Source organism: Drosophila grimshawi, unplaced genomic scaffold (genome assembly GCF_018153295.1).
Source record: "Drosophila grimshawi isolate 15287-2541.00 unplaced genomic scaffold, ASM1815329v1 contig_1369, whole genome shotgun sequence".
NCBI classification, from domain to species: Eukaryota; Metazoa; Arthropoda; class Insecta; order Diptera; family Drosophilidae; genus Drosophila; species Drosophila grimshawi.
In genome coordinates this window covers 4,837,788-4,865,576 of record NW_025062891.1, presented here as the reverse complement: position 1 = coordinate 4,865,576, position 27,789 = coordinate 4,837,788, and the positions used below count along the sequence as shown (strand labels likewise).

The 27,789-nt window shown below is 35.4% G+C and overlaps 4 protein-coding genes across 16 annotated transcripts; 3 read left to right on the top strand and 1 right to left on the bottom strand.

The window, feature by feature from the left end:
- Window positions 1-6,225: 6,225 nt before the first annotated feature.
- LOC6560808 lies at window positions 6,226-14,485 on the top strand. Of its 13 annotated transcripts, none has more exons than XM_032733910.1 (3): window positions 6,226-6,299; window positions 6,374-6,440; window positions 13,863-14,433. In XM_032733910.1, the coding sequence occupies exons 1-3, from the start codon at window positions 6,240-6,242 to the stop codon at window positions 14,225-14,227; spliced, it is 492 nt and encodes a 163-aa protein (XP_032589801.1). In that variant the 5' UTR covers window positions 6,226-6,239; the 3' UTR covers window positions 14,228-14,433. The 13 variants fall into 13 exon arrangements, with proteins under 13 accessions (XP_032589801.1, XP_032589806.1, XP_032589807.1 ...); XM_032733915.1 differs by lacking the exons at window positions 6,226-6,299; window positions 6,374-6,440 and adding exons at window positions 6,578-6,628; window positions 6,691-6,775; XM_032733912.1 differs by lacking the exons at window positions 6,226-6,299; window positions 6,374-6,440 and adding exons at window positions 8,387-8,504; window positions 8,567-8,627 and having other exon boundaries at window positions 13,863-14,484.
- A 263-nt stretch (window positions 14,486-14,748) lies between these two features.
- Window positions 14,749-15,756, top strand: LOC6561145 (copper chaperone for superoxide dismutase). Its single transcript, XM_032733904.1, has 3 exons — window positions 14,749-14,801; window positions 14,854-15,494; window positions 15,563-15,756. Exons 1-3 carry the CDS (start codon window positions 14,787-14,789, stop codon window positions 15,696-15,698), a joined length of 792 nt encoding a protein of 263 aa, XP_032589795.1. The 5' UTR covers window positions 14,749-14,786; the 3' UTR covers window positions 15,699-15,756.
- LOC6561144 lies at window positions 15,754-17,411 on the bottom strand. The gene is made up of 9 exons (XM_001987392.3): window positions 17,350-17,411; window positions 17,199-17,291; window positions 17,025-17,134; window positions 16,851-16,945; window positions 16,658-16,786; window positions 16,440-16,594; window positions 16,242-16,386; window positions 15,927-16,177; window positions 15,754-15,870 (listed from the first exon to the last, which is right to left on the bottom strand). Exons 1-9 carry the CDS (start codon window positions 17,389-17,391, stop codon window positions 15,754-15,756), a joined length of 1,137 nt encoding a protein of 378 aa, XP_001987428.1. The 5' UTR covers window positions 17,392-17,411.
- A 42-nt stretch (window positions 17,412-17,453) lies between these two features.
- Window positions 17,454-27,246, top strand: LOC6561143 (probable serine/threonine-protein kinase tsuA). Its single transcript, XM_001987391.3, has 7 exons — window positions 17,454-18,057; window positions 21,463-21,503; window positions 21,852-22,302; window positions 23,518-23,639; window positions 24,124-24,778; window positions 24,834-25,126; window positions 25,784-27,246. The coding sequence occupies exons 3-7, from the start codon at window positions 21,990-21,992 to the stop codon at window positions 25,874-25,876; spliced, it is 1,476 nt and encodes a 491-aa protein (XP_001987427.1). The 5' UTR covers window positions 17,454-18,057; window positions 21,463-21,503; window positions 21,852-21,989; the 3' UTR covers window positions 25,877-27,246.
- The last annotated feature ends 543 nt before the right edge of the window (window positions 27,247-27,789 follow it).

Here is a 27,789-nt window from a genome sequence, read left to right as displayed (position 1 = left end):
GCTGGTGATGGTGAATGGTGGAGGTGGAGGTGGAGAGTGCAGTTGCTGCCTCGTCTGTTGAACTTTTGTCGTTGCACTTGCCACAATATTAAGCTGCTGAACCAAAATCTCTTAAACAGCATTCAAGCATTTCATTTCAATTCATTTCATTTTTTCGACTGCGCTTTCAATGTCTAGACATGGACACTGACCGCAGCTGTCTTATATACAAAATAAATATTTATATACATATATAAATATATATATATATATATATAGAGAGAGAGATGTATAAAATATGTGTATATATTTATTACAGATACGATTTGGCAATGCACGAGCCTATGCAAAGAAGCGTAACGCAAAGAAAGTGCATTTGCTGCTGTTGCAGTTTTTTAAGAGCCGTTAGCTTTTGCTTTTTATTTTGCTTGTCTCTGGCTGTCTACTTGCTGCTTTGCTGGCCAGGTGATATAACAAGTTCACATAATTTCGCTAACTTTTCTTTTTAATGCATATTTCCAAAATAATCAACTAATAGTAAAAATAAAAGTTGTTTGTTGAGTGGCTAACAGGGCGGCAACCGCATCGAAATTCACGACTTGATTCAGCAAATTATAATTGCACCCAATCAAAATAGTTCCCAGCAAAAAATATGTTGTTGTTGTTGTTGTTGCCTCAATAATGATGCATGATAAATAAACATATTTGCCTGACTTGCGCTGATTAGTCAGCAAATATATCATTTGCATTTGAATGGATTGTCAACAGTCAAACTCAAATTCAAATTCAAATTCAACATCATATTCATCATATTCCTATGCAACATTTATTTTGTTTTTGCCAGTCACAAAAGCATCGCGAAAAAAAAGTTCAAAAAAAGAAAATGAAAAAGAAAATTCATTATGTTGGCCACAATTGTGATTGTGGCAGTTGCTGTAGTCAAGAGACAGGCCTAAACGGTGGCTTGTTTCGAGGAAGTCGTTGTTGATTGTCACACAATGACTGCGGTTGGCTCATAACTGTGTGCTCAGCCGGCTCAGACGGTCAGGTTCAATTCGAAATTGTTGCCATAATAACAACAATAAGCATAATTACACAAATATTCAATGTTCAGCGGGTCGCTGCTTTTGTACTCTTCAATAACTGGAAATCGTGTCTTTTAGGTAATTTTGCTTTTGTCATAAGCGCTGTTAATAACACTGTTAACACTATGTTAAAATGATGTAAGCAAACAATTACAAAAACAGGCAGTGGAATAATTTACTAATTTATTAATTTTTTAGGTCGTCACATTTTGTGTCATATGCACCAAGCATTTATCTTTTAATCTATACTCATTATTTTATTATTACCATTAAAAGGCTATGATTTTATTATTTAAATTAGTTGACTGTGCTCTCAGACCCAAAATATATCTTGTTTGAAATGTTATAGATACTTATCTTAAGCAATACAGCTTAAGTGTTTCGAAGTTTATTTGTTTGTTATTTGTTTAATATATATATTTTAAGGAAGCGATGTCAAATCTTTCGCGTTAAGTTTTATAAATTAAATAAATATGTCAAATAAATTTTAATTTATTTTAAGGTACAACTTTAAGAATATTTCAAACAATAACTAAGTAAATTTTTAAATGTTAGACACCACCCAGCAACATAGCAAGGACAAGACTTAAATGAACTACAACAATTTGCTTAACGTTGCTTAACAATTAATTTTATTTTATTTAGATTTAAGCATAGAAACCATATGCTATGCTCAGCAAAAAATCGACCTGAATTTCAGAAAATCCCCATTATTCAGAATGTGTATATTTATAGGATGGGAAGGTTGTGTGTTCCTTTATTTTCTTAATTCCAATGTACATTTGTCTAAGTCGTTGGAAAAATATTCGAATTTCAACATATAAAAGTGTGTACACAGAACTCGAACATTATATTTTCTGCTGCTAAAGTTATTTTTAAACATTAATATTTTAAGATTTAACATATTCCATATTTAAAAAAAAAACATACTATTTTCGAAAATTCAGAAATTTAAAATTATATATTTCATAAAAGAACATTTTTCAAAAGCATAGAAATTAATTCTTAGAAAAAATCGGTTGCTTGTGCGGTATTTATACTTATAATTTCACTACTATTTGTAATGTAATCTTTTCTTTAGGTCTTAAGCTTGTAACGCTAGAATAAATAATAATAAATAATAATGAATATTTCTGAATTGAAGAGCTTATGGCTATGATATGATCACACTGCTCGAAACGAGTGAGAAATGTTAAGAGTGGGGTCACAAAGAAATGTTGTTAACAATGTGTTGTTTTCCAACCAATTAGCCTTAATGCTCGACTTTGCTGAGCAAAAGACAATACGTAAAAATTATATCACAAACTGGCTGGCAGCGCCTTTCATTTTGATGGGTCTTGAGTGTTTCACAAGAATTACGATTATGATTTAATTGCTCGTTTCTTTTTATTATTATTATTATTATGTATTATTTGTAGCCTACAAAAGCGAAAGTAACTCACAAAGCTCACTGAGTCGAGAGATCTTTGTGAACGTTCTAATAAATACACCCGTGGCTTGAAATTGAAGTTCAAGGTTTTTTCTCCCCTCCACCGATGAGTGGCGAATTGAAATTAATTACATTGTTGAGAACTGGACGTTATGGGCGCTGGCAGCTCATTAAATTAGCTAGCTGTTCATACGCAGTTAGCATTAGATTAAGTAATTTTTGTCTAATTTGTGCGCAATTTCGTTGGCATTATGCTGGGTGTGTATTTGTTTTTTGGTTTTTTTTTTGATTCGATTCTGATAATTAAAGACATTCATACCACCATATGCTTAAACATACTTAACTGACAGCACAGCACACCCACCAAGCATTGGGGAATTTTCATTTCACATTGCTGAACAATGGACCAGCTTAAAGACCGTAAAAAACAACAACAGCCGGAACTTGTGCGCTGCATGATTTGTAAGTTTTTTTTTCTTCTTTCAAATCAGTTAAGTGTTATCAAGATTTGGTTTTGGTTAACGAAAATTAGTGCAATATTTGGTCTTGCGGAAATGGCTTGAACTTGACATTGAGGCGGAGTCGGGGAGAAGGGCGCTTAGGGGGCCGTGCAAAGAAATGCAAATGATTTTCCATGAGTTGCTCACACATATAATTATCAGGTGAAGCGGAAGGAAGTGAATATTAATTTGAAATAGAGCCGTGAGCTTAAACTTTGTTAACTTGCTTAAACTTTAGCTGTGATCTTGTTAGCTGATTCAGCAATGATATTTAGCCTATCAGCGAGTGAGTTGTGAGCGATATTAATAATCTTATTTGAGTAAATGTAGATAGTAATAATTAGTATTTCCAGTTGAGATCTTGGTCTTTAATTTACCTCTAGATATGTTCTGAGCCTGCAACGGAGAACAGTCCTCGTAAGCTGAGATCAAGTTTCTACTTATATAAATTAGTGTGAATAGAAAAAATGAATAAAACACTTTTTTTTATATTTTTTATAAATGTATATCTCAATAGAAAATATTTCTGAAAAATATTAATGCAAAAACCATATTTAAAACAAGGAAGAATGAAGTAGTCGAGTCAGCTCGACTACGATTCACCCTGAGTCGAGGCGTTATATATAATATAATAAATAATAGTTTTATTGTAAGATTTCCCTTTGAATTGATTTGCACCCAAAAAAAAATATTGAAAAGCACAAACTGTGTTCATAGAGAAGGACGGTTAGACGGCTAGACTGACATAGCAAAATCGACCGTTGATCGTGATCAGAAAAATAGATACATTATTATTACATCAATTTGCACAATACTATTATAACCTTTTATAAAAATGTACCCCGGAGGTAGGAAAAGATTAATCCTGGTTTGTAGAAAAACACAGCCATTCGTTATATAAATATATTTTCTGAATTATAACTTGAGTTACTTTGGTCGGCTTTAAGTCTTTGACAGACTGATTCTATTTGCTAGTTCAATGAGTATAAAAAATCACTAAAATAAATTTTTAATTTTATGTTAACTATATACAGTTAAAAATATTTAATAGACTGCCAGAGTAATATTTAAAATTGACAAATATGGATTGCAGCTAAAGTATAAATGTACAAAGGTTAACAGCTGCAGTTAAAATGAATAAATAAAGATTGTAGCTGCGTGTATAAAGTTTGCATAAGCTAGGTATATTCATTTCAATATTATTGTGTTACTGTACAATTAAAAAAAAATATAAAAAAAACCAAATAAAGAAAAAGAAAAATCAATTGCAACGCCCAGGGATTAATTCATTGTTACCAATCTGGAGCATTGAGAGCCATGAAGCGTGCGCCTTGTCGTCGGTTAGTGAATGCGTTGATATCACCTCCAGATTGGGCATGGCTGGCTGGTTGGTTGGCTTGTTAATGGCAGACTGTGAGGCGTTGCCAATTGGTGCGGCCAACAAAAGAAATGCTGAGCTATACTCAGCTATGCGGTCTAATTAATATCAGTTCAAGGCGTCGATCTCCCTGTCCCCCCGGTCTGGCCATAAATCCGTGCGTTCCATTGACGATTTGTAAACAACGACTGCAAGAAATTCGCATTTTGTTACAAATTCCATTGTTTTGCTGGGGAGTCGAAGCGGCATGCCCTCTAATTCCGAGACTCTCCCAAGCGCTTGCTTATTATTCATCACATTATCATTTCAGCAAGTATTTTTTTTTGTTGATTTTTGTTTTTGTTTCTTTTTTTCTAGCTGCCCCCTAATTATTTGTGCAGCTCACTGTAATTGCTTTTGGTTTATTAAATGGGTCAATTGTTGTAGCTGTTGCTCTGAACTTGAAGTTTGTATTTAATTTTGTGTTTTGTTTGGATTTTTGTTACAAATCTGTGACCTTTATAACGAGTATTTCAATTACGGCAAAAAGTTTCGTTTAATTAAAGGCTTCATACCATACACATATCTGAGGGCTGTCAAAGATGTGGGATTGCGTTATAAGTAATTTACCCGATAAGACTCAAATGTACGATTAAAATAACACGCATAAAATAAAGTGTTTGCTTATCGCAATTATTTTTTGTTTCCGCACAGCCATATTTCTTTATTTTTTCTTTTTTTTTTCTTTTTTTGCATTGGAATTCTTCAGTTTGATTCATAATTGCCGCTGTAAAGGATTGGCCAGCGAAAGTGTTCTCAAAATGCCAACTGGTCTATTTATATGCATACTGTTTTTTATACTGCCTTGCTCTATTTTGATTAAGGTAAAAATGATGCTAATTCATTGCGTTAACTCTTATTAATAATTATATTTTATAGCTGGTGTGCGTTGTCTATGCAAACGCTAAGCGTCGTCGGATTAATGGTAAGCTTAATTACTACTAAAATTTAAAAAAAATCACAATTTGTATTTAAACCTGTAACTCGATTTTGCTAATTGTTCTTACTTTAATAACGCTTCAGTTAGGTCGTAAAATAAATAGTGGCATTCATTTTAGCTTTAAGTAAGATTAATTGCCGTGATTTTAGCTTTTAAAAGCTTTTAAAAGAGAAGTGAGTGTGCGAGTGTTTGTGTGTGTGTGTGTAGAAGTCAAGTTGCATTTAAAAGAAACTGCATTCAGATAGAGATAAGATAAGAGATATAAGAATTGATATAAGATAATAAGACAATTTTTGTTTTAGTATTTCTATTTTAATATATTAATTGAAACTTTACATTTTGTGTTTAATTATATTTTTATTAGCGTAGAGTGTTAAAAATCATAAGTTCCCATTTAGTTACAATTTTGTTGAATTCTCGCTGTGTGATTTATTTGTTATGCAAGGAATTCAGCAAGGGCATACTCAGCCTTACGTGAGGGGGATTCCCGAATTTTGTAAAGGGGAATTATAACTTTCTCATAAACTTTAATCTAAACCACTTTATGTCCGAGCAACGTTGAGATATCCCCCACCAGTCTCGCCCTGCTTACCACCTTGGTGTTAAAGTTATTACAGCGATTATCATCTTACAAATTTATTTGCTCATCTACAATAATAAATTGTACGTTTTTGTTTTATTCTGTGGGATCCCTGAACCTTTTGGGCGCTAATGTTGATTAGATAAGCTAAGTTATCTGTGAGTGAGTGGTTTAAAAAAAAAAAAGAACATCTGACTCCGTGCAGATAATAATAACCGATAGACCATTCATCGACCATCCTAATCGTGCAGTCATTAATCAGCTGTCAAGGAAGTTTGTCGCGCATTTATTATTTATTGGGTACTCAAAATGGCTGAGGATTGGAATATTTCCTTTGGACTTATGCTAATTGCAATATTTATAATACTGGTGAGCCGCTATTTCATGTGTATATAGTGTTGTAATGCGAACAATATTTGATAAGAATCTTTGTACTTTTCAAGTTCATTGCAAGAGCTTGTAAGAAGGCCACGAGAACGAGCGAATCCACCCGAGGTGTTCCAAACAACGGTAAGCTTTCTAGATAAACTGATCAGCAGATGAACTCGCTTAGCTGGAGATAATTCAGTCGCATTTAGTTGGTCAAAGCAAGTTGTCGTATTTTTATTTTTTTTTATTTTTTGCTTTGATTGAGTTTAGTTACAATGGAATTTATTCTGCTGGGATATCTAGTTCTTTTAATACTGTTTCTTATAATGGTGAGCCTGAATCAAAAATAAAAGTTTTTGATATCTTATTTAAATCCCTTACACATTCAAAGTTTTTGTGCGCCTTATTGGAACAAAAGAATTTCGGCAAATTCACGAGAGATCTCATGAACAGCATACAAAATCATCGTGATAACGGTAAGCCAACAATGAAATGACGAAATGACAATGAGTTGTCATCTAGGAAAATTCCAAAAATAGCACTGTCACTTATCTCCATTTTTATACCATTCACCCATTAGCAAATGGGTATAAAGGTATAATGGTTATGTTACAAAGTATGTAACGGGGAGAAGGAAGCATTCCCGACCTCATAAGGCATATGTGTATATTCGAGGTCGTTGTCAAGAGCCGAGTCGATCTACCCATGTCCGTCTGTCTTAACAAAAGTATATAGCTTTTTTTTAGTTATTGAGTTAGAGTCATAACATTTGGTGGGCATATTACTATTAGCCGCCTTTAAGAACCGATAACAATTTTTAATGGCCACGCCCACACCTGCGCCCATAATCGCCAATGTCGATATTTCGGAAAGTGTAAATCGATAAGTCTGCATATCTCCCACAATTTTAAAGATAACTTTCTTCAAGGATCAGCATATATATTTTCAGACCACGCCCACACCAGCCTCCCCCAGGAACTTTGGCCCTATAAATCTAAAATGCACATAACCTCCACAGTTTGTAAGCTAGAGTCACTAAATTTTGAATTTTACTGGTAACTCCCCTAAGAGATCGGTAAGAATTGGATGGCCACGCCCACTCCGCCTCCCTAAACCGATACACCTGTTAGTGTAAGTCGATAAGACCATATGTCTCTCACAATTTGAAGGCTAGAGTCACCCAATATGAAAGGTATATTGCTGGTAACACCCTTCAAATAATTTTGTCCAATTTGATATCGATACATATCGATTTCCGATAACATACTTGGAGAAATGTCATTAAGATCGGTTCATAAACACTCAAGTTATGTCCCAAAACCTGTTTTTATATTGATCTCATTGCCATCAGTAGACGCAAGCATACATAAATGTTTATTGGAAATTTGGTAATAAAATTAGAATGCTAAATGAAAGAGCTGTGTACAGGGTATCTCTTAGTTGAGCTCACTTAATTGCACATTATTATTTGTTTTTATCTGAGTTGGCAAATTTGTATATTTTACATGGACTTGTTAGCTGCTTATCTCTTAACCGTTTGGGTTACTCAGTTAATAAAAGGAAATCAAGCTTAGATTAGATAACGAAGTATTTTTATTAACAATGAAGAAATGTATTGTTAGAGAAATGTATTGTTATTATGTTATGTTAGTTGTTATTAGGTAACGAATGTCGTTTGTTTACCGTTTATTTATACAAAGGGATAATATATTATTTTTTAGAAAATGTATGCGAATCTTACGATTTGGGTGCTGGTACCAATTTTTCTAATACTTATATTTGTTTTTCTGTTGGTGAGATATAGCCTCGTTGAACGACGAACAATTTATCTGTAGCAAAAACCATTAAATTTTTAAAGGTGTTACTAATACGTTTTATTGATAAAATGAAAATAACTACTAGCGACCCAGTGTTGAGAGGCGTGAGGTGCTTGGATGATTCAAATGGTAAGCGCTCTTAGATAATCGGACAGTGATAATATCTAAAAATAGTGGCATTAACTGCAGTAATCAGTCTACACGTTGTTATCTGATTTTATATCGTTGGCGGCTGGATTTCATTTTATGCCCATCCTCATTTTTATTCACCTGTTGTTCGCTCAACTGTGAGTGCGTATTTTTCTTATACTCTCGTTGTTTTACAATGGATACTATGGAATGGTATTATTACGCGTCCTTTCTGCTAGTATTATTCATACTTTTGCGGGTAAGCTGATTCCCATTCAGTTGGTTAACCTCTAAGCAGCTGAAGTTTTATTTGTTGCTCAGACCTATTTGGGACCATTTCGGATTTGGACCTTGTGTCGCAGAGTTCTAGTTCGCGAGGCTGGTGAGTGCTTTTTAAACTCTACACAGAGATAAAATGATTGCATTCCAAAAGCCAATATTGATTCTAAGATTACGAGCTCAAGCCACATAGTTTAAAAAATCATATGAAGCACTTACATGAGGACAAAGCAGTTGATTTAAATTGTTTCAATCTAGTATAAGAATATAATCTTGGTCGACGATTATTTCCGATCTGTACAGTTTTGATCCTTAGTTGATTTCCTCTGTAAAGATTTACAAGTCAAGCCATAGACAAAACTATCAAAATTATATAACAAATATATAACAATACAAATGCACATGGAGTTTTGGTTTTGTGGCATTCTAATTGGAATCGCTGTGGCACTTATTTTGCGGGTGAGCCTCAAGTTCAATTGCACTGGCTTTTCAACTCATATCCCTACCCAAAGGAGTGTTATCTGTTTGTCAGGATTAAGTTGGCTCAATGGAATCTACGCGTCCTGCTGCGCCGTGAAATGATGTTGCACATGGCACTCGAGGGTAAGATTAAGCTCAAACTAAATATGGAAACAGTCCATAATCTCAGATACACCAAACACAGCGAATGCAGTTAAAAGCTCACTTGATAAGATAAGGTATCGTAATTAGTTTGTGAACATTATAAATAATTATTCCGCAAGTGCCTCTAAGTCCACTTACCAATTTCTCGAGTTCAATCATTACTCGCCTCGTACTCCAAACGGTGTGTGCGAAATACCAGAAAGAATGTACCTCAACGAATTGTTCTATGTATTTATATTAGTTCTGTTCGTGATTATTGTAAGTTGCTTTTAACATTTCAAAATTCAAACTGAGTACATTTGAAATATCCATTAGTTGTGCTTTAGTGGTTATCGCAAAAGAAACTTGGAAGAACACAACAATATACTGGAAAACTCGGGTGCGTATGTACTAATCGAACGATGAAATTCCATTCATGTCTTTTCAAAAAACTCCCAATCATATGCAATAACAATGTAACCGATATGATTAGCAATACATATATATATATTTAGTAACGTACTGAATATATATAGCCCAGAATGTGTATACAGGAGATCATTATATACATATATAAATAAACTCGTAAATACAATTTGTTGATAAGACGAAAGGTTTAATTTATCAATATGTGTTCGCTTTGAGTTCTGCACTCGCATTTGTCATTATAAAAAAGTTACTTGGCCGTGTCGAACAAAAAAATAAATTTGCTAAAATGACCGTCGATGTTGGTACTTATATAGTGTATGTGATATTGTTTGCCACTTTGTGCATTATAATTCGTGTAAGTTGGTAAACATTTTGCCGAGTTTTGGTCCTCCCATCACCCTTTGATTGTTGCAGTTGTTTTGCGTGTGTGTGATGCGCAAATCTGTTGTCCCAGATCAGCCCCAGCCCACATCACAATTGCGGCGCGGACGTGGCACACGCCGTGTCCTGCGCACAATACGCGTTGATCCTGACGGTACTGCAGTCGAAACGGTCGCAGGTGAGCAGCATATTCAGAAGAGTTGACCAAACACCAAAACATTCAATAACCCTTTCGGCATTGTTGTGTTTTTTTTATTGCGTATGTGGATTAAAATTATTGTGATATGATATCAATTAATCTGAAGCACTGAAATGTTTTTTTTTGTTGTTATTTTTGTTATTTTTATTTTTTGATTTCTTTCTAATTTGCGTAAGCATAGTGCTCTTAAGAACATATATATATTTGTTGGTTTGTTTTTGTTTAATTCGCGTCAGATTTTATATAAATGTTGCTTCAGTTTTAGCAATCTCAGTTATAAATGGTAATGACGTCAAACGATGAGCGATAAAATCAGTCCACGTTTTGCTTTCAACAATATGTGATTACAGTACAATAAACAAAGCAGTATTAAAAAAGTAAGAATACCTTGAATATCCGCTCGATAGCCGCTAATGACCTGGTTCAATTGAAATTGAAATATACCTGTAGTTTTTGTCTTTCCTTCGAAAACGAATTCACCTATTAACATTATTTAATTTTATTTTACACTTGGAGGCAGTAAATTTTAAAGCAATTGAATTATTTTTCTTAAGCATCTGCTATCTACATTTGGCAATACAAATTGTTTTAATCCCAAAACCCAAATAAAGCAATGAACTCAACTCTATCCAAGAGGAGATTGAAACAGTTTAGTCATAGATAACGAAATAATTAAATTACTTTTCTTAAGCAACTGCCTGTCTATAATTTCCTGACATTGAAATGCCTCAATCCCACAAGCCGCATATATAATTTAGTGGAACATGTGAAAAATGTTTTCCCGGGTTTTGTGGCGTAATTGTTTCAAAGCTGTCCACTTTAATGGCTTGTTTCGGCCAAGCCCGTAATAGATTTATTACTACACTGTGTTTGCCCAGCGAATAATGAGCTCATGTTTTACATAATATTAAATGCATTTACGTTTCCGCACCAGTCTGGATATTTATTTTGTTGGCCATTTTTCTTGTTTTCATTGCTGAGCTGTGAATTGTTTACCATATATACTAAGTGTGAAGCATATTCTTGGACGCTCTTCTGCAATACGATTTACCCACAATGATGCAAATCTTATCTAATCACATGTAAATCGTATGTCTTATCACAAAGCCACGAGAGAGTCCAACTGCCTATAATATAGACTCGTATACAGTTATGACTGAACTGATAAGATGCATCAAAAAGCGGGAAGCAAAAGAATTCAATCAGTTGACTACCGGCTTCTGTGTAGAGTAATGCGATTTTGTCGGCAACAAAAGTATCCGAAATTTAAGCAATAATAATCCATCAATATCTTTCTATTTAAACTCGATATTTCGAAACACAATGAGTGATGTTATATCAATATTTTCGGGTGTTTTTTTATTGTTTCTATCGTGTGCGATTTGTTGCTGTTGTTTGCGCTTTGGCGTCTGGGCCTGCTACGTATTGTGGAAACCAATACGAGAAGGTATTTGTGGTCGCCTCTTAACTGCCAAAGGATTTCATTTTGGTCGATATTTATTTCACAAATATATATATATATAAGGTAATCTAATCGCGGCCTTAAACTTTACCAATTCCAATAGAAATTGCTTTTTGCCACAATCCAAATTGAATTACGGCTTTTTATATACTGCCATTGAACATACATATATAGAATGTTATTGACTGATAAGATTGTCTCTGCATTTGGGTGTAGAACATTTTCAGTGCTGTGTGGCTTTTCAAACCCGACGGATTTCATACGCTTCTTAATTTCTTTGGGTCTAACAAAATGACTTTCTTTATTTTGTTTTTTGTTTTTCTGGTTATTGTACTGCCCATTTTATACGTTTGCTTACAGGTAAAGTCTGTAGTTAAGGCCATAAGTTGTTTTAATCCAGTTTCCCCTTATTATTTGCAAGAGTGTTGTATATCATTTAATATTCAAGTGCAATGCCACTACATCCGGTAATTCAACCAATAATCGGGATATAAGTCGGCGAGCTCGTGCGCAACGATCCCTTGGTATGTACTTAATAAAATAAAAATATGTAGACAATATGTGTGCCTTGAAGTGTCTTTGATAAAGACGTGATTACCTTGCCCATATCAGCGCTGTTGATAAGCTAGATTTAGTCTTTAACTGAACTTGCTGCAAAATGGAAGCCGGAGCACAATATTTTATACTGCTTCTGCTAGTTGGCCTCTTATCCTATATATTTCTGCAGGTAAACCTTTCCGTCATGCTGGTCTCAATCGGTTTTCAAATTTTGGTTTTCTATTTTGTTAGTGTGCGCTTATCTGGATTATCCGGTGCTGTTGTTCAATTCGCAGCAATGGTAACAGATCCCAAAGTGAGTAGCTTATGTGTGTATTAGTGCAAGACAGATCGTTTGGGTAATTAACTATGTTGTGCTTAAAGCTCTGTATATATGTGATTCATGTTCCACATGTGACTTGTAGGTACAGATACACTGATAAAAAAAAACTCTATTCTTACTTCAAGCACAAATGGAATTGAATTTCTACTATATTGTTCTACATTTTTCAAGTACAATTCGCTCATAAGAGTATGGGTATTGAACATATATATTATATTATTTGCAATTAGCTTTTTAATATATTCTGATTTCTTTTTTTTATATAATATTAAAGTTTTGGCTTAAGAAATGCCTCAACATGCTTATATGCTTCTGTTCTAAAAATATACAAATCAGACTTAACTAAATTTACGAACTTTCGGATAAGAAAAAAAAGAGATGAAAAAAATATTATTGTGTGAACTAGATCAAGGGTTTTTGAATATTGAATAAAATTCTCTATATTTTTTTCAATGTATGTATGTTTATGGTACAACGTACGTTCGGCTTATGCGTTTTAGTTTAGTAACAGCGTTTATCTTATCTCTAAAATTGAACAAGCCGCGACAAATACATACATGTATGTATGTATGTATGTTCATATCATTCGTCCTACTCTCTATATACACGAAACTTTGATTAGTGTCCAACGTACGGTTGCCTGTTGCGGGCGCGCTTAAAAAGTATGCGCCGGAATCCAGTTCATATAGTTTCCCATCGAAATCCAAGTGTGCGATGAACTTTGGCAAAGAATTCGGCCTCCATTTGGGCGTTTTTCTGATTGTGATCTTTGTGATCTTCGGATGTCTACCACTGGTTTGCTTCTATGTGCGCATCGAGAATCGAAAGCTGGCAAAAATTTGCCCGCCCAGGTGTCAACGAAGCCGGCAAAGGCAACGGCAATTTAATCGCGATTCAAATCAAAATGGTAACGTGTGCCAAATATAGAGGCGTTGGTTTATCTAATCGCTTTTTTGATTTTTTGAGCCACTCGGCACTCAAGTTGCTTATTATTGTTATTATTCGTCGTTTTTTTTTTTAGTTTATAGCTATATGAATTGAATCGAATTCAGTTTCTTTAAAACGCAAAATGTCTTTGACAACCAATTTGGTGGTGTCGTTGGGCTTCCTGTTTGCCATTCTCGTCGTAACCCAGCTAATATACGTAATTAATACGCATAATTATTCATTTTTATTTGACAGTATATATGAATATCAGTCAATTTTTTTTCAAATTCGTTTTGTTAGCTGGCCATGCGAATGCACCGATCCATGTTATTGAATCGTCAAAGACAACTTCAGCGTCAACGGCTCGGTACACAAATTAAATTGCTTATAATAAATATATATACATATATATTTATCATATATTACTAATGTTGGAATTATGTTGCCTGTGTTGCAGATCGGCAGAACAATGTGGAGCAGGGACGCGATCACAGAAGCTTCAACGATATATTCTTTATTGAGCCAAATAGTCCGGAGGCGGCACGCATACGCGAGCAGCTCGAAAAGGATGACAAGGACTTGCCAAGCTACGACGATGTGATACGCATGTGCAATCTAACCACGCCAACAGCCGCAGCAGCTCCAGCAACGCCAACACCAACTATGGAGTCTACTTCGATTTGCCTTGCTGCATTGCCGGCGCCGCCATATTCCGAGGTAGATCCGCACCTGCATCTTGCTGAAAATAGCCTTGCAGTCAGCTCATTGGAGCAAACCCCGTCCACATCACGAGCGCACACCACATCCACAACGATGGTGTGAAATTATTTGGGCTGAAACTAGTTGGCCGCTTCAGCATATTCCAGTGCCACTCTGGGCCACACAGACCAGGGTTTGTGTGTGCTTCCCATATGGAGAAATGAAAATGTGTGATTTTATAAACTACTATACTTAAGAATGAGAACATAGATTTGATAATTGTACATATTTGTAAATATTTATAAATTTAAGGTGCAATATATAATAAATTTAGGTAAATTAAACTCAATTGCTTGCAAAAAATAAAGAAAAACAAACTCAAAAACTATTTTACTTTTCGTCTCATGAAGCAACAACTTAAATAAAACTCGTTTAATTTACATTTAAAATATACTTTTGACCTTTGTAATTGAGTTCTGGTCTTATTCGCATAAGACTGTAGTTAAAATTAAATAAATTAAGTAACTCAATTCTTTATTTAGTCGCAATTATTTATTTTCGTGCATTTAATTAAATATCGATATAAATTGTGTGTCGATGTCATCCAACGATGTTATAGATATATCGATAACACATCATTTTTGTTATTATTGTTTTGGACCCTTGTCCCTAAGCAACGCAAATGGACTCCACTAAGGTAATAAATAATAAAAGGTTTATTTTGCACACACACTAACACAAATCCACAGATTGAGTTTGCAGTTCAAATACGCAAAAATGACAAATCGGACGTAGATAAGCTGCGAGAAGCTCTGGATGGCTTGGGTCATGTCGAAATCGATGCGATCGAGGGACGCGTGATTGTGCAGACCACATTCCCGTGGTCGCAGGTGCAGGACAAAATCGAATCCTCTGGTCGGCGTGCTGTGCTCTCAGGCTTTGGTGGTGAATCCGCTGTAGCACTTGTCAATACAACAGGCTGTGTCGTTGACCGGACACCTGTGCAGGGTGCAGTGCGATTCACAACAATTACTGCAAAGCAAGCTGGCGTTGTTGTGGATGGCGTCGTAGATGGATTGGCGCCCGGGCTACATGGCTTTCACATACACGAGAGTGGAGATGTATCCGAGGGCTGTGCATCAGTTGGCGAGCACTACAATCCACGTAAATCGCCACACGGTAGCCCAGATGCGGCGGAAAATAAACGACATGCCGGAGATTTGGGAAATATACGTGCGGATGATACGGGCCGCGCAACATTCCGTTTTGTAGACAGCGGCTTGGAGATTTGGGACATCATTGGACGTGCTGTGGTCATAACTGCCAATGCAGACGACCTGGGTTGCGGTGACAATAAACAAAGTCTAATTGATGGCAATTCAGGGGAGAGGTATGTAAAGTTTCGATCCCATCTACGAAGTTCAGTTTAATACTAATGAACTTGCTTTTATTGGCTAGAATTGCGTGCGGCATTATTGCCCGTTCGGCTGGCATATTGCAGAACTTTAAGCGGATTTGTGCCTGTGATGGAGTTACGCTTTGGGATGAACGCAATAAACCGCTGGCGGGCAAGGGACGTTCCCAAAAGCTTTAATTTTTTATTTTATTGTTGAAGAAATTGTAAAAATAGATGTAAAGAATTGCTATAATTATTTACCATCTTTTTGCTTGCTGGCAGCTTTTAAGCACGATAAATGCGCCTTGCAATTGGCTTTATATGACTGGACGAGTTTGCCGCCAGGAGAGATGGCAATCGCGGCATGAATCTAAACAATAGTTATTTAAAATGTATATGTGGAAAATCAAAAAATTGTTTGCTCACCTCAAGATAATCAATTTCCAATTCATAATGAATGGAATCTGCGAGAATATTTAATACTGATTGAAAATGGTCCAGGCTCAGCACAGAGGACATTTTACCGATGTTTTGCTTGTACCACTGGGCATAGTTATCCAAATTCTTTTGAATATTCATCGTTGTCGCCGCAGCAGCGCGAGCTGTGAGCAGAAGATGCAATAGCGAAAATTGACAGCCCAAACTGGCAACGTGCTGTAGACGATTCTTAAGGTATTCTATTGAAGGAAAGTAGATATATCAGCATTGTTAGATATTATGCAGAACTCCAACTATGCTTACTTTTAATAAATGTGCTCGTCTCAGCACTGCAACTACTGGCAATGGACTGCACCAAAATCAGATAGAATTTCCATTGCTTAAAATTCAAAGCCGTAGATAATTTGAATAGATGAGATAAGGCTTCCTGCTGATGACCGCCAAGGAGCTGCAGAAATATATAGTCAAAGTTTATCTGTAGTCTATATATCATATAATTACTTTTCCCGTTATATGCTTGATAAAGATAAATTCATCGACGCCCTCGTTAATCCAAGCGCTAAATGACTTAAAGGCCAGACTAACATCGTTAACCTCATGCAACTCCAATAGTATATTCAAATGCATTTGCAAACACACATTGATTAATACATCATCTGCACAACATAATTAAAGGATTTATCAATAATAGAATGTTTCACTTAGAGCATACAACGTACCAGGTAGAGATTTACACAATGAATCCACATAGTTTAGATTGCTGATCTTTGGATTCTCAGCTAGAGCGCTGAAGAGATGCCGCAAAGCATTTTCGAGAATGATATTCAGTCTCACAGTATTTAATGAATCTGGAGAGAACCATTAAATAATTAATTAATAATTCTTGTTATTTTTAAGATTCCAAATACTCGCCATAAAGAGCTGAAATGAATAGATTGGAGAGAAGCGCATTTTGATTTTCCAGGAACTCAATTAAAATCAATTGCAATTGTTCCTCATTTTCGATGCTGTCAGTTATTAGTTGGTTAGATTATATAAAATATATTTTATATAAAGTATATATATAAAGTATATTTGTTCGGTTACCTGCAAATATATTCTGTGGCTGTCAGAATTCTTAGATCTTGCAACTGCCGCAGCACACGAAAGCTGCCAACATTCAAAGGCAATCGACAAAAGTATTTGGCCAGCAGGAGCTAATCAATGTAATAAAGTTAATTAAATATCAGCTATGCTAAAAGAAATTACACATTTGTTTACCTTTTCCTTGGCGTTTAAGCATTTAAGTAAATCGACAAGATCCCAGGCAGCCTGTATGCCAACTTGTTGAGTGTCGCATTGCTTTTGTAGTAACTTCAAAATAACTCATATTTAGTAATATAAAAGATAAGTTCATACATCAGTTATTTACCCTACAAGTGAAGCTGAAATTGCTGTCGATATTCAGATTCATTAATTTTGTTTACTGCTTCCCGCCAAAAATCATAACAGTCGCAGTGTGTACACACCGTTTAGTTGCAAGCAAAATGTACTAAATAAGCCTCAAATACAAAACAGCTTTGATTTAATTTCAATAAGCACGTTATAGCATAAAGGTCATTTTTATTAGTATCGCATATTTGTATATTTCGCAATATGTCCTTTATCAATTCTCAATTTGTTTTAAGCACTTTAAGCAATAAAGCTGCTTTTAATTTTCATTCACGCGAACCTGCGAAACAAAGCAAAGAGTGCAAGGATTTGACGGGCAAAGCATGAAACGAAGCAAAACATTGGGGACAGAAACGCCGGAAGCTCACGAGGCGCATGCGCTTTGCTTTGAACAAGCTCAATAAAAGCTTTCGACAGGATAATAAAAAGCTTGTGTCCCAAGGCAACTTTCGACAGTCTGTGGCAGAATTTAGCGAGTTGAAAGTACTTTGAAAAGCAAAAAAAAAAGAAAAAACCTCAATTAAAACAGCTGAAAAAAGTGTGAATAACTGAAAGTCAATTGTGTTTATAAAGAGATAAAATCATAATAATTATAAATATAATAAGTGGTCACCCAGACAGACAACGAACACACCCACACACAAATACAAATACAGTTACAGTTGTAGCTGTAACTGAGACACGATTGGTAAGTACACAAAATTGCAGGACAATTGCACTTTGCTTCAAGGTTGTGTCATATGTGTGCTTTTCGATTTTTCCTATCGCTCCAAGACAATAGAAACACAAAACACAAATGTATATATTTTCATATTAATAACTAAATTGATAGCAGCGCGTCCAGAACTCCCATTCATGGCCATTCACTTAATGTTTACTCACTTCGATATCACTTTTCCTAGCGGACAGGACCCATCAATGTCCACCCCACCCACGCATTAAATTATTTGTTTGCTTGCTCTGTCTGCGGTTTCGCCTTACTCTGTTTACTGCGTTGTGTTAATTTCACTTCACAATGCGTGGGTGTGTGCGGGTGTGTGTATTTGCGTGTGTGCGTTTTCTTTACTGTCCTGTCCTGTTGCCGTATGCTTGCTGCTTGCTGCTCGCTGCTCGCTTTCGCTGCTGGATGACGCCATGGCCAGGCTATCAATTGGCCAATACTAATGCGTTTGATCACCATTTGGCATCAGCCTTCTGACACATTGCCTGCGCCAGGACACTTGTTTGTCTATTTGTTTAATGTGGAAGCCGCATGGTGTCAGCAGCGACGCACAAATGAAATTCCACTTTTTCTTAATTATTCTGCCGATGCGCCTTTATTTGCCTTTTGACTTCAAGCACAACGCACACACAAGCGAAATTAAATGCCTGAAATAAATATATATACATATGCATGTATATATTAGATATATATATTTATATACATATTGCAGCCATTTAATTTTGCTTTGGACTGTTAAAATATGCAAAGCCATCAATTTGATTGCATGCAACAGTTGCCGCAGTTTTATTTTTTTTATATTTTTATGGCCAAAGGCATCATTTTGATTTTATGACCTGTACTTATTTCCAAAATTTGAGTGCTGCTTCTTTTTTTATATTGATGCATGTTGCAATTTATTTATTGTCAGAGAGTAAGTTTTTTGTCAAGAGCTTTAGAGCAGTATATTCAACATACTTTTAAGCAGTCATAACAAATGGAAATAAAATATGATAGAGTTATCTTATTTGATTTAAAAGAAGATTATCTGCAAAATTTCCAGATAACTCTGAACGACATTTGAACTAACTAGGTATAATCAGCTAATCAAAAATATGACTTTGCAAACCGTATCCTTAACAAATGCAGCTTTATATGTGAACTATTACAATAGTTCGAATCTCAATATGAAACCAGGAAAAACCAGGAGGTTTTTCATTCTTGAATTAACGAACTTGCCAATAATATATACACTGAACTTGACAGCCATATCTTGAAATGGTCTTTAAAACATAATCTTAAGTTTAAAATCCTTACAATTAAAAAGTTGCTCAACAAAGGGAAATGCACATATGTAAAAAAAAAACCCAAGTTGCTTGGCAGGTCATAGAATATTCTATACAGCATACAAACAACAAAAGTGGAAAGACGAGCAGATGTATGTATGTTTTATTAGGCTGTCAAATGCACCAAATTGAAACTGTGACCCAGTTAAAGGCATTTATAGATTAAACCCGAAAGCAAGAGAAAAAGAGAGAAGTTCAGTCATGCCTCAAGGCAATGTGTGGCAAGTGAAAGTTGTCGCTTGACACACTTGCAACTTGTAAAGTATACAAATTCAGGGCTAAATGCTACCGAAATAGTCAGCGCACTAATTGCTAGCCAACTGGACGTACACATTATTTATAGCTTAATATACCCCGCTCTCCCACCGCCTACCATAAAGTGTGGGCTTATTAATGCGCATCCAGAGATTTCCATTTATGTTGCATTGCTTGTCAGGCTCAAGAATTGATTGCGCTCGTGTGTGTGTGTGTGTGTGTGTGTGGCTTATGCACACATGCAAACACACACACTCAGTCACACACACACACACAGACACAGACAAGCGAAAACAAATTGAAATTCACAATCATTTTTTGTGTGCATGCAATCAGCAAAGTGTTGGGGTAAATAAATATATGTATTCAGAAACGGCTGCACGGTGAGTATTGTGTGCTTGTTATGTCAATACCAATTAGAATTTTATTGCCTGCAAATATGAACAGCTTAAAATATATATATATATATATATTCGGTCATGCCTATAACTCTGTTCACTGTTTGACAGACAGCTTAAAGTATTTTATGCTAGACACTCGCTTAAGCCTTTAGAATTTAAAAGGCAATTTTGGCTCTACACTCAGAGAAAACTTATTTATAATACATTTCTGAATTTTAGTATTAAAGTTTGTAAAATTTGTAGGTAATTGTTTGCGTTTACTCCAAGTAGAATTATTTCTTGAAAGAAGCCTTTACTCTTACGAATTTAGGTTCTACACTCAGAGAAAAAGTATGCAAGCAGTAGGGTTCGACCAAACGCCGTAATAATAATAATAATAATAATAGTAATAATAATAATAATAAATAAATTTATTTTAGTTGGAAATTTGTAAGTAATTGTTTGTATTTTTACGCACGGCAGAACTGTTCTTTAAAATAAAAAATAAGATGAAGTAAATAAATTGTTCTCATTATTGTCCATAAGGCATAAGAGTATTGAATTTCTAGTAGTCTATTCGATTTTAATCTCAGTAATATTTTTTGCAGAGTGTAGTTCAATTCTATAGCTAAGCCGTGGTGTCTATGATTGTGGCAACTGTGGCAACCTGAGGCAAGCAACCAATTTGCAACACACCGCCACGGAAATGAGATTCTACTCGTTTTGTTTTTGTTGTTTTGCCAGGTGCCAGGTGGTGGCAACAAGCATAATAATAACCAGGTCTACTATATAGTAGGCCAGCAGTTCAGAGATGAGCGCTCTAAGCGTTAAGTGGCTTTTGTGTAATCTGCATGACAATGAGGCATATGCTGGGCGATGGCCGTTGGGGTGGTCGGTGGTGGTTGGTATTTTCTTTAAGCTTAAGCTGCATTTCAAAAGCAAAACTGGCGCGCACTTAAAATTTGGCCACAACTTGTCGCGCACTAAAAAAAAACTACACAAACTAAAGCATTGAGTGAGGCTTGCTGGTGTGTGTGGGTAGGTGTGGGTGTCTGTGTGTGTGTTTCTGAGGCAAGGACATGTACGGTGTGTGCTCTGATTTGGTGGCCTAAACGCAAGCAATTAATAAACATACAACACATGTGCACTGTACTTGGAGTACGGGGCGTATGAGCAATGTGGCACGTGCCACATACAATGAGCAACGTGGGGCAGCTGACACGTGCACTGACATGTTTGTTAGTGTATGTGTGTTCTTGTTATTTCGCCTGTCGGTTCACATTAATCATTGCTGCAACAACAACAAAAATAAGCCAATGATAATCGTATTTTGCAGCACAAGAAATCTTATCAGAGTGATTAATTAAATGCATAAGGCCAATTATAATTATTTTTCTCTTCTTTATTTGCAGCTCTTCGTGATTTTTTCCAGCATTGCCGTTTAAAGTTACAGGTAAGATTTTCTTGCAATATTTTTGAAATATTTTAACGTTGAATACATTTGCATGAGCCACAAAACCATAACGTAAAAGCCCAACGCATAATTTTGTAACTTAAACGTGGAAAATATTAAATATTAAAAATATTAATGGTTGTCAAGCTGTGAAATTTTATCAGTTGAATTTTCACCTCTTATGCAGTAAATATTGTGGTAAACTACAGATTGAACTTTTAATCTGACTCTATGTGTCTCTCATTTGTAAACTCTATCTATTTGCTCTCTCTTTCTCTCTGTCTGTCTCTCTCTCTCTCTCTCTCTCTCTGTCTTTTTCTGTCTCTTTCATCACATACTTTGCATCAGTGTTGTTCAAGTAAAAAAAAAAAAAAAAAACGTTGCCATCAAATGCGCATTTAAAACGATCACCCGTTAAAAAATAAGAAAAATAAACAGAGGAGAATTAGGATAACTCTTCATAGTCCTGATAGGATTCCAATAAAAATGGCGCCATTTAAACTCAAGTTTCGCATGGGCAGCTCACGGAGCACGAGTACATCGCAAGAGCATGATCCGGATCCCACTGTGAATGAGGCACTATTGGGCACACAGCAACAGGAATTGGAACAACAACAACAACAACAGCAGCAGCAGCAGCAGCAACAGCAACATCAGCAACAACATCAGGCAGTTGGTGCAAGCAGCTCGACCATTGATTCAGTTGATTGCAACAGTCTCGGCTCAATGAGCGAACGGAAGCTGCTCTTGCCACCAAATTCAAGCAAAACTGCCACCAATACCAACAGTTTGCGTATGGGTAAGAATGGATAAAAACAACAAAAAAATTGCCTCACAACTATTTCAATTTTCATATGCAGACGCTTTATTTGTTTCATATGTGTGCTTGATTGTGCTGTGCATTATTGAAAAAGCCAAATTTTGTATTCAAGCGTCTTTAATTTGCATGTGAATTGTTCTTTAACAAATTGCTTTTTTTTTTAAATCATAGTACATTTGCTCGGCGTACATTCATTATATATTGATGCATAAACATTGGCAAAGAGCTTATGTGAGAAAAACTATTTCTTTTTGCTATTTAAAAATGTTCTTGAATATTTACTAGTTATAAGCATAAACATGCCATAATTCGAAATTGCATTGTGCCTTAAGCTCATACACTTAAAATATCAAAATTTTTAGCTTTTTAATTTAATTTATTTAATTTCTACGGACCATTTTCCAATGATCTACAAAATAAAATAAACATTTCAATATACTTTTAATTTCCTTTTCTTTGTATTTAGAATTTAATTTTAAAAATCGAAAAGGATTTTTTAAGCAATAACAAACTAATACAATAAATTCTAATACGTTTTATTTTTAAATAAAAAACAGTTGAAGACTGAAATTAATGCTCTTTCAACAAACTCAGCTCTGTCAGTTACAATAGCAAGAGCAAAAAATTTCCATTGTGCTCTCTTAGCTGGAGCAATAGCAGAAAGAACGGGAGCAGAGCGAGAATATATCAGCCGAACTGTATAGTTTGTGCTACTACTAAAGGAATCGCATATTTGTTTTGCTCAACGATAGGTGTCTCGAGAACTGCTATCGGATCTGCAATCTTAGTAGCACTTACTAGTGCTAATGTCATTGCAAATAACAGAGCAAACGAGCATTTATTTGAAATTTGTGCTATTGGCTCTGCTATTTCTTTGCAAAAGTTCATAGCAATATCAAAATATTTATATTGTTTCCGTTTAACATTCTTTAGCTTAATAATGCTTCGTTATCAAATGAGATCTTAGATTATATTTATTAATATATATATACACTTTCTTTTACTTAATATCCCATAACTTGAACTTTAACGATGCCCCGTTCGCTTAAGTTAATGCCACTATTTTGCAGGTCACAGTATATAGTATAAACTGTTTTGGTTATATGCGTAGTAAAAACATATATGCATGACAGCTTCTCCCAAAAATAAAGACAAATCACCCAATATGTAAACACACATGTGATAATCTTGCAGGCTATGTCAACCAGAGTCGAGCTCCTTGCATCAGTGAAGTTGCAGCGGATTTCAATAGCAGCAGCAGCAGCAGCAACTTGCCCACCACTCCGCCGCCTACTTATGAGTATGTGCTAGAAGAGGTAAGTGCAGCGCAAGGAGGCGGTGATGCCCACACTCAACGTAAATATTAAAAAAAATATGTGCCCCAGAATTGCCAAAGAGCACACAAAATTGAGATGGCACTAAAAAACCGAAATAGTTTCTACCTCATTAAGAAGTAATCAATTCGGAAAGCATTTAAGGGAGTTCATCCTCTGGTGAGGATTAAAATGTCTCGAAACTGCAAACGACCATCCATAAAAATATCTTGTGCCTTGAAATAGTTTTAATGTTAATGAAATATATTTCAGCAAAAAAGAAATTGTATTTCTTAAATGATTTTAAGAAATGTTTTTCACTTTTTGAAAGGTCAATTTGAACAATTTTACTTTAAAATTTTGAGAAAAATCTACTAATTGAACTGAAATTTGTGCAAATAACGGCGATATTCGTAGTTCTGAGTACATGTTTTGTTGAGTGTATTCGCATTCTGATTTGAATTTACTCACCTACCCCCGCACATAGAACACTCGTCTGTCGCATCAGCAGCAGCGTCAACTGTCATCGGAGAATAGTGCCACGCCCAATCAGAACAGTCGACGCAGCTCGGCGAATAGCTCGCGGCAGAGCGCTGCTCAGTTGAGCGCCGCTTTGGACCAGCTGACCCTAAATGACGACAGCTGCAACAGCAACAGCAACAACAGCAACAATAGCAACAATAGCGACAACGACAGCAACAATAGCATTTGCAACGATCCCGACTGTCAGCAGAACTATAACAACAGCAGCTGTGGCACTCGCAACAATAACAACAACAGTCACAACAATAACAACGAGGGGGAGGAGCTGGAGCACCCACAGCATCCTCAAATTGAGGGCGTCACCGAGCTGGAGCTGGTGCACAGCGACAACGAGGAGAACACGCTGAGCGTCAACGAGTTTCTGCTGGAAACCGAAATGGCAGCGGTGCGTGCCAAACAGAATAATCTGTTTGCCGCCTGCAGCGATGCCAGCGACGGACAGCAGCCATGCACAGATGAGCAGTGCACCCAGTGCAGCGAGCAGGTCAACCACCACATGGGGCTCGAATCTGAGGAGGACACCGAGGAGCCGAGCACCAGCAATGCAGCAGCCCGCCACAATTTCTATGATCCCCTACTAAATCGCTATGGCAACGAGGGTAAGTGGAAATCCGCTTCACTCCTAACGTCATTACATATTCCCCTTTCATACAGCTGGCTGCTCCAATGGCTCTGCTGCGGGCAACAGTAATGCCCAAGCCTGCAATGAGGCATGCTGTGCATCTGGCTCTATATCCGGTTCCGTGGCCTCCAGATCTCGTCGTGGTCGACGGCAGCAACAGCAGCAGGAGCAGAATTGTCTGCTGACGCCCGAGATGATGAGCAACAAGACATCCAAGGAGATCTACAAAGATCTGGCCAAACAGTGGGGCATCACTTGCAAAATGTCCGAAAGCTGCCGCTGCATGGATTGCCAAAGTCATTATTTTGATTGCGATTTCGATGATGTAAGTGGATACTTAAGGGGAAGAAAACATTATAATTTAATCGTTTACAGTATAAACTTTATATTATAGAATGTAGAGAATTTACAGGGTATTCTGTGATTATTTAAAATTTTATTTCTAGTTTTAAATATATTTATAGGAACAAGTTTGGCGGGGTTTGAAATTTAAATTTATATATGAATTTAATAAGAACATATTTAAAAAATATTCAATATTGTTGCTTTTTCAACAACATTAAAGAAATGAAAAATTAATTTAAAATATAGAACATTTTGGGAAGGACTCGAGTCTAAAACCATAATTTTCATACTCTGATACTGAAACTTCAAAAATCGATAGGATCGATAATTAGAAATGTAAGTTGAATTGAAGTTAAATTGAAAGAATCTCTTGCTAAGGTTTGTAAGGAACTCAGTACCTTCACTTCACTTTTAAAGTGAATTACCAAACTTAAAAGGCACATTCATTATTATAGTCGCCCTACAAGAAGGTATCTTTGGTGTCATTTACAATCCACACTGCAATGTTCACTTGTTGTAGTTATAAAATTTAATTCAAATGCTTCTGGTAAAAATCATAATGTATATGTATGATCTTATCTCTAGAGAAATCCTATAAATGCAGTATGTTATTAACAATATTATTATAATCTTACAGAACGAACATCAGAAAACGGATGGAGGATTGGGAGCTGGCACGCCCATGTTTATCAGCGAGGTTATGCATGGATCTGGCTGTCAGATATTGTAAGGGAATTGGAAACTGTTGTTTTTTTTTTTTGCATACGAAATGATTGCTGAAAAATTGTTATTATGTAAATGCAAAATGTTTTTCTAGACAAGCCAAATGAAAAAGCTAACCTAGTCTATAAGCAAAAGATATATACTACGAGTACGTTTGGCATTAAACCCAACGCAATTTGACGTTATTTGCACAAAACTGTTTTGCACAAAATGAAGTAGAAAATTAATATAATGTTGCACTGCGAATTAGGTGGAAATATTCAATTACTCGAGGAAACAGCCTTAGTGGCTTTAAAAATTATGAAACATAAAAAAAGAAGGCGTTCACCTATATTTTTTGGTGTAGAAGGATTGGTGAACTTTTTGAGAAGTTTTATGAATCGGATCTCTTATCTAAGTGCATTTTGTGTTGCAGAATGAGAAACTAAAAAAAAAACCCACCTTGCAAATTTTGAATATCCTAGAATGTGTTCCTTTTTCAGAGCTGAAATATATTCAATACGCAAAAGTTATTTTACAATCAGATATTTGGTTTGATTTTGAGGCATTTTAAACAGTAAGCTAAACAACTTTATATATAACTACAACTAGAAACCCTAATGAAATTTAAAATCCGACCTTTTCAACATTTTCAACAACCAAAATTTTCAAATTATGTGAAATGGCGGCTTTTTTAGAACCGCTTGAATTGTATGGAGAAGAGCAGAGAAGTGTTTGTATGTATTTTTCTAAATTGATGGAGAATTATGGTGTAGCTGGCAAATCGAAATAGATATGCAAAATAGGCAACTGCAAGAGGCATTCCTGTGCCCTAGGAATACGTAGTACGAATCTTACGCATATTACGTACCCCTAAAACAATTATCATTACCACAAAAAATAAAAAATAAAAAAAAAATCTTCTTAACCATACTTTAAGCAATCAGACAATGAGTACAGCTGGCATTTTTGTGCTGCGAAACTAAAAAAGTGTAAAAATCGAATAAAACGAAAAGAGAAATGAGATAAGAGATAAAAGAAAAAAAAAATGGAATTCTAGACAGAAAACAAAGTTAACTTTAATTACACATATGCTGACAATTTTAAAACGAAGCGTAAATATTTAGTCTGATATTTTGTATGGTCTCGGTATTTTTCAATGGATTTTTTTATATTACGCTATATACACAGATACATGCATATATCTATATGATTTTGTTAATAACAGCATTTAGAATCCTAATCCTAAGCACAACATTCTGAACAACATTGCCACATTAACTACTTACGTTCCAATACTATCTAAGCAAGCGGGTTTCATTCGCAAACGAGGCAAATAAAAACTCAGAATTAAACTCAGAACTAAGACAACAACAAAATTGTACTTGCATTACTCGCGCAGTCTTATATATATATATATATATATATATATATGATTGGAAACCGAAATAACTCAAAAAGTATTTGTTTACACTCGTAAATGTAAAAACCGACTAAGTCTGTTAGCCGTTAGTTGATATTAATTAAAAATATTTTGCTTATGTATCAATCGAACTAGACGAAATTAATTATTCAAAAATATATTATAAAAAATTATACATGAATTATTTTCCGGATAAAACAAATTTTCTGCTTGGTCGAACAATAAAATCACCAATGAGATCCTATTTGAGAAAATCTAAAATTATAAATTATTAATTTCTCATGGATCAAAAAACAGTAGGTAATGACTTTTTTATGAAAATAATTATAGCTGGGCCATAAAATTGCAGAGTCTTAAAGGACAACTGGACATTCAAGGTGAATCGATGATCCAAAAACGCAAGATCCGCGATAGTTCCCAATCTACGAGGACAATTTGCATTGGTCTGGCTGGGTAAAGGAAGTTGACGTTTTTCAAATACAAATATTTTTTCGCCCTTTTCTTGTTTGTATGCTGAG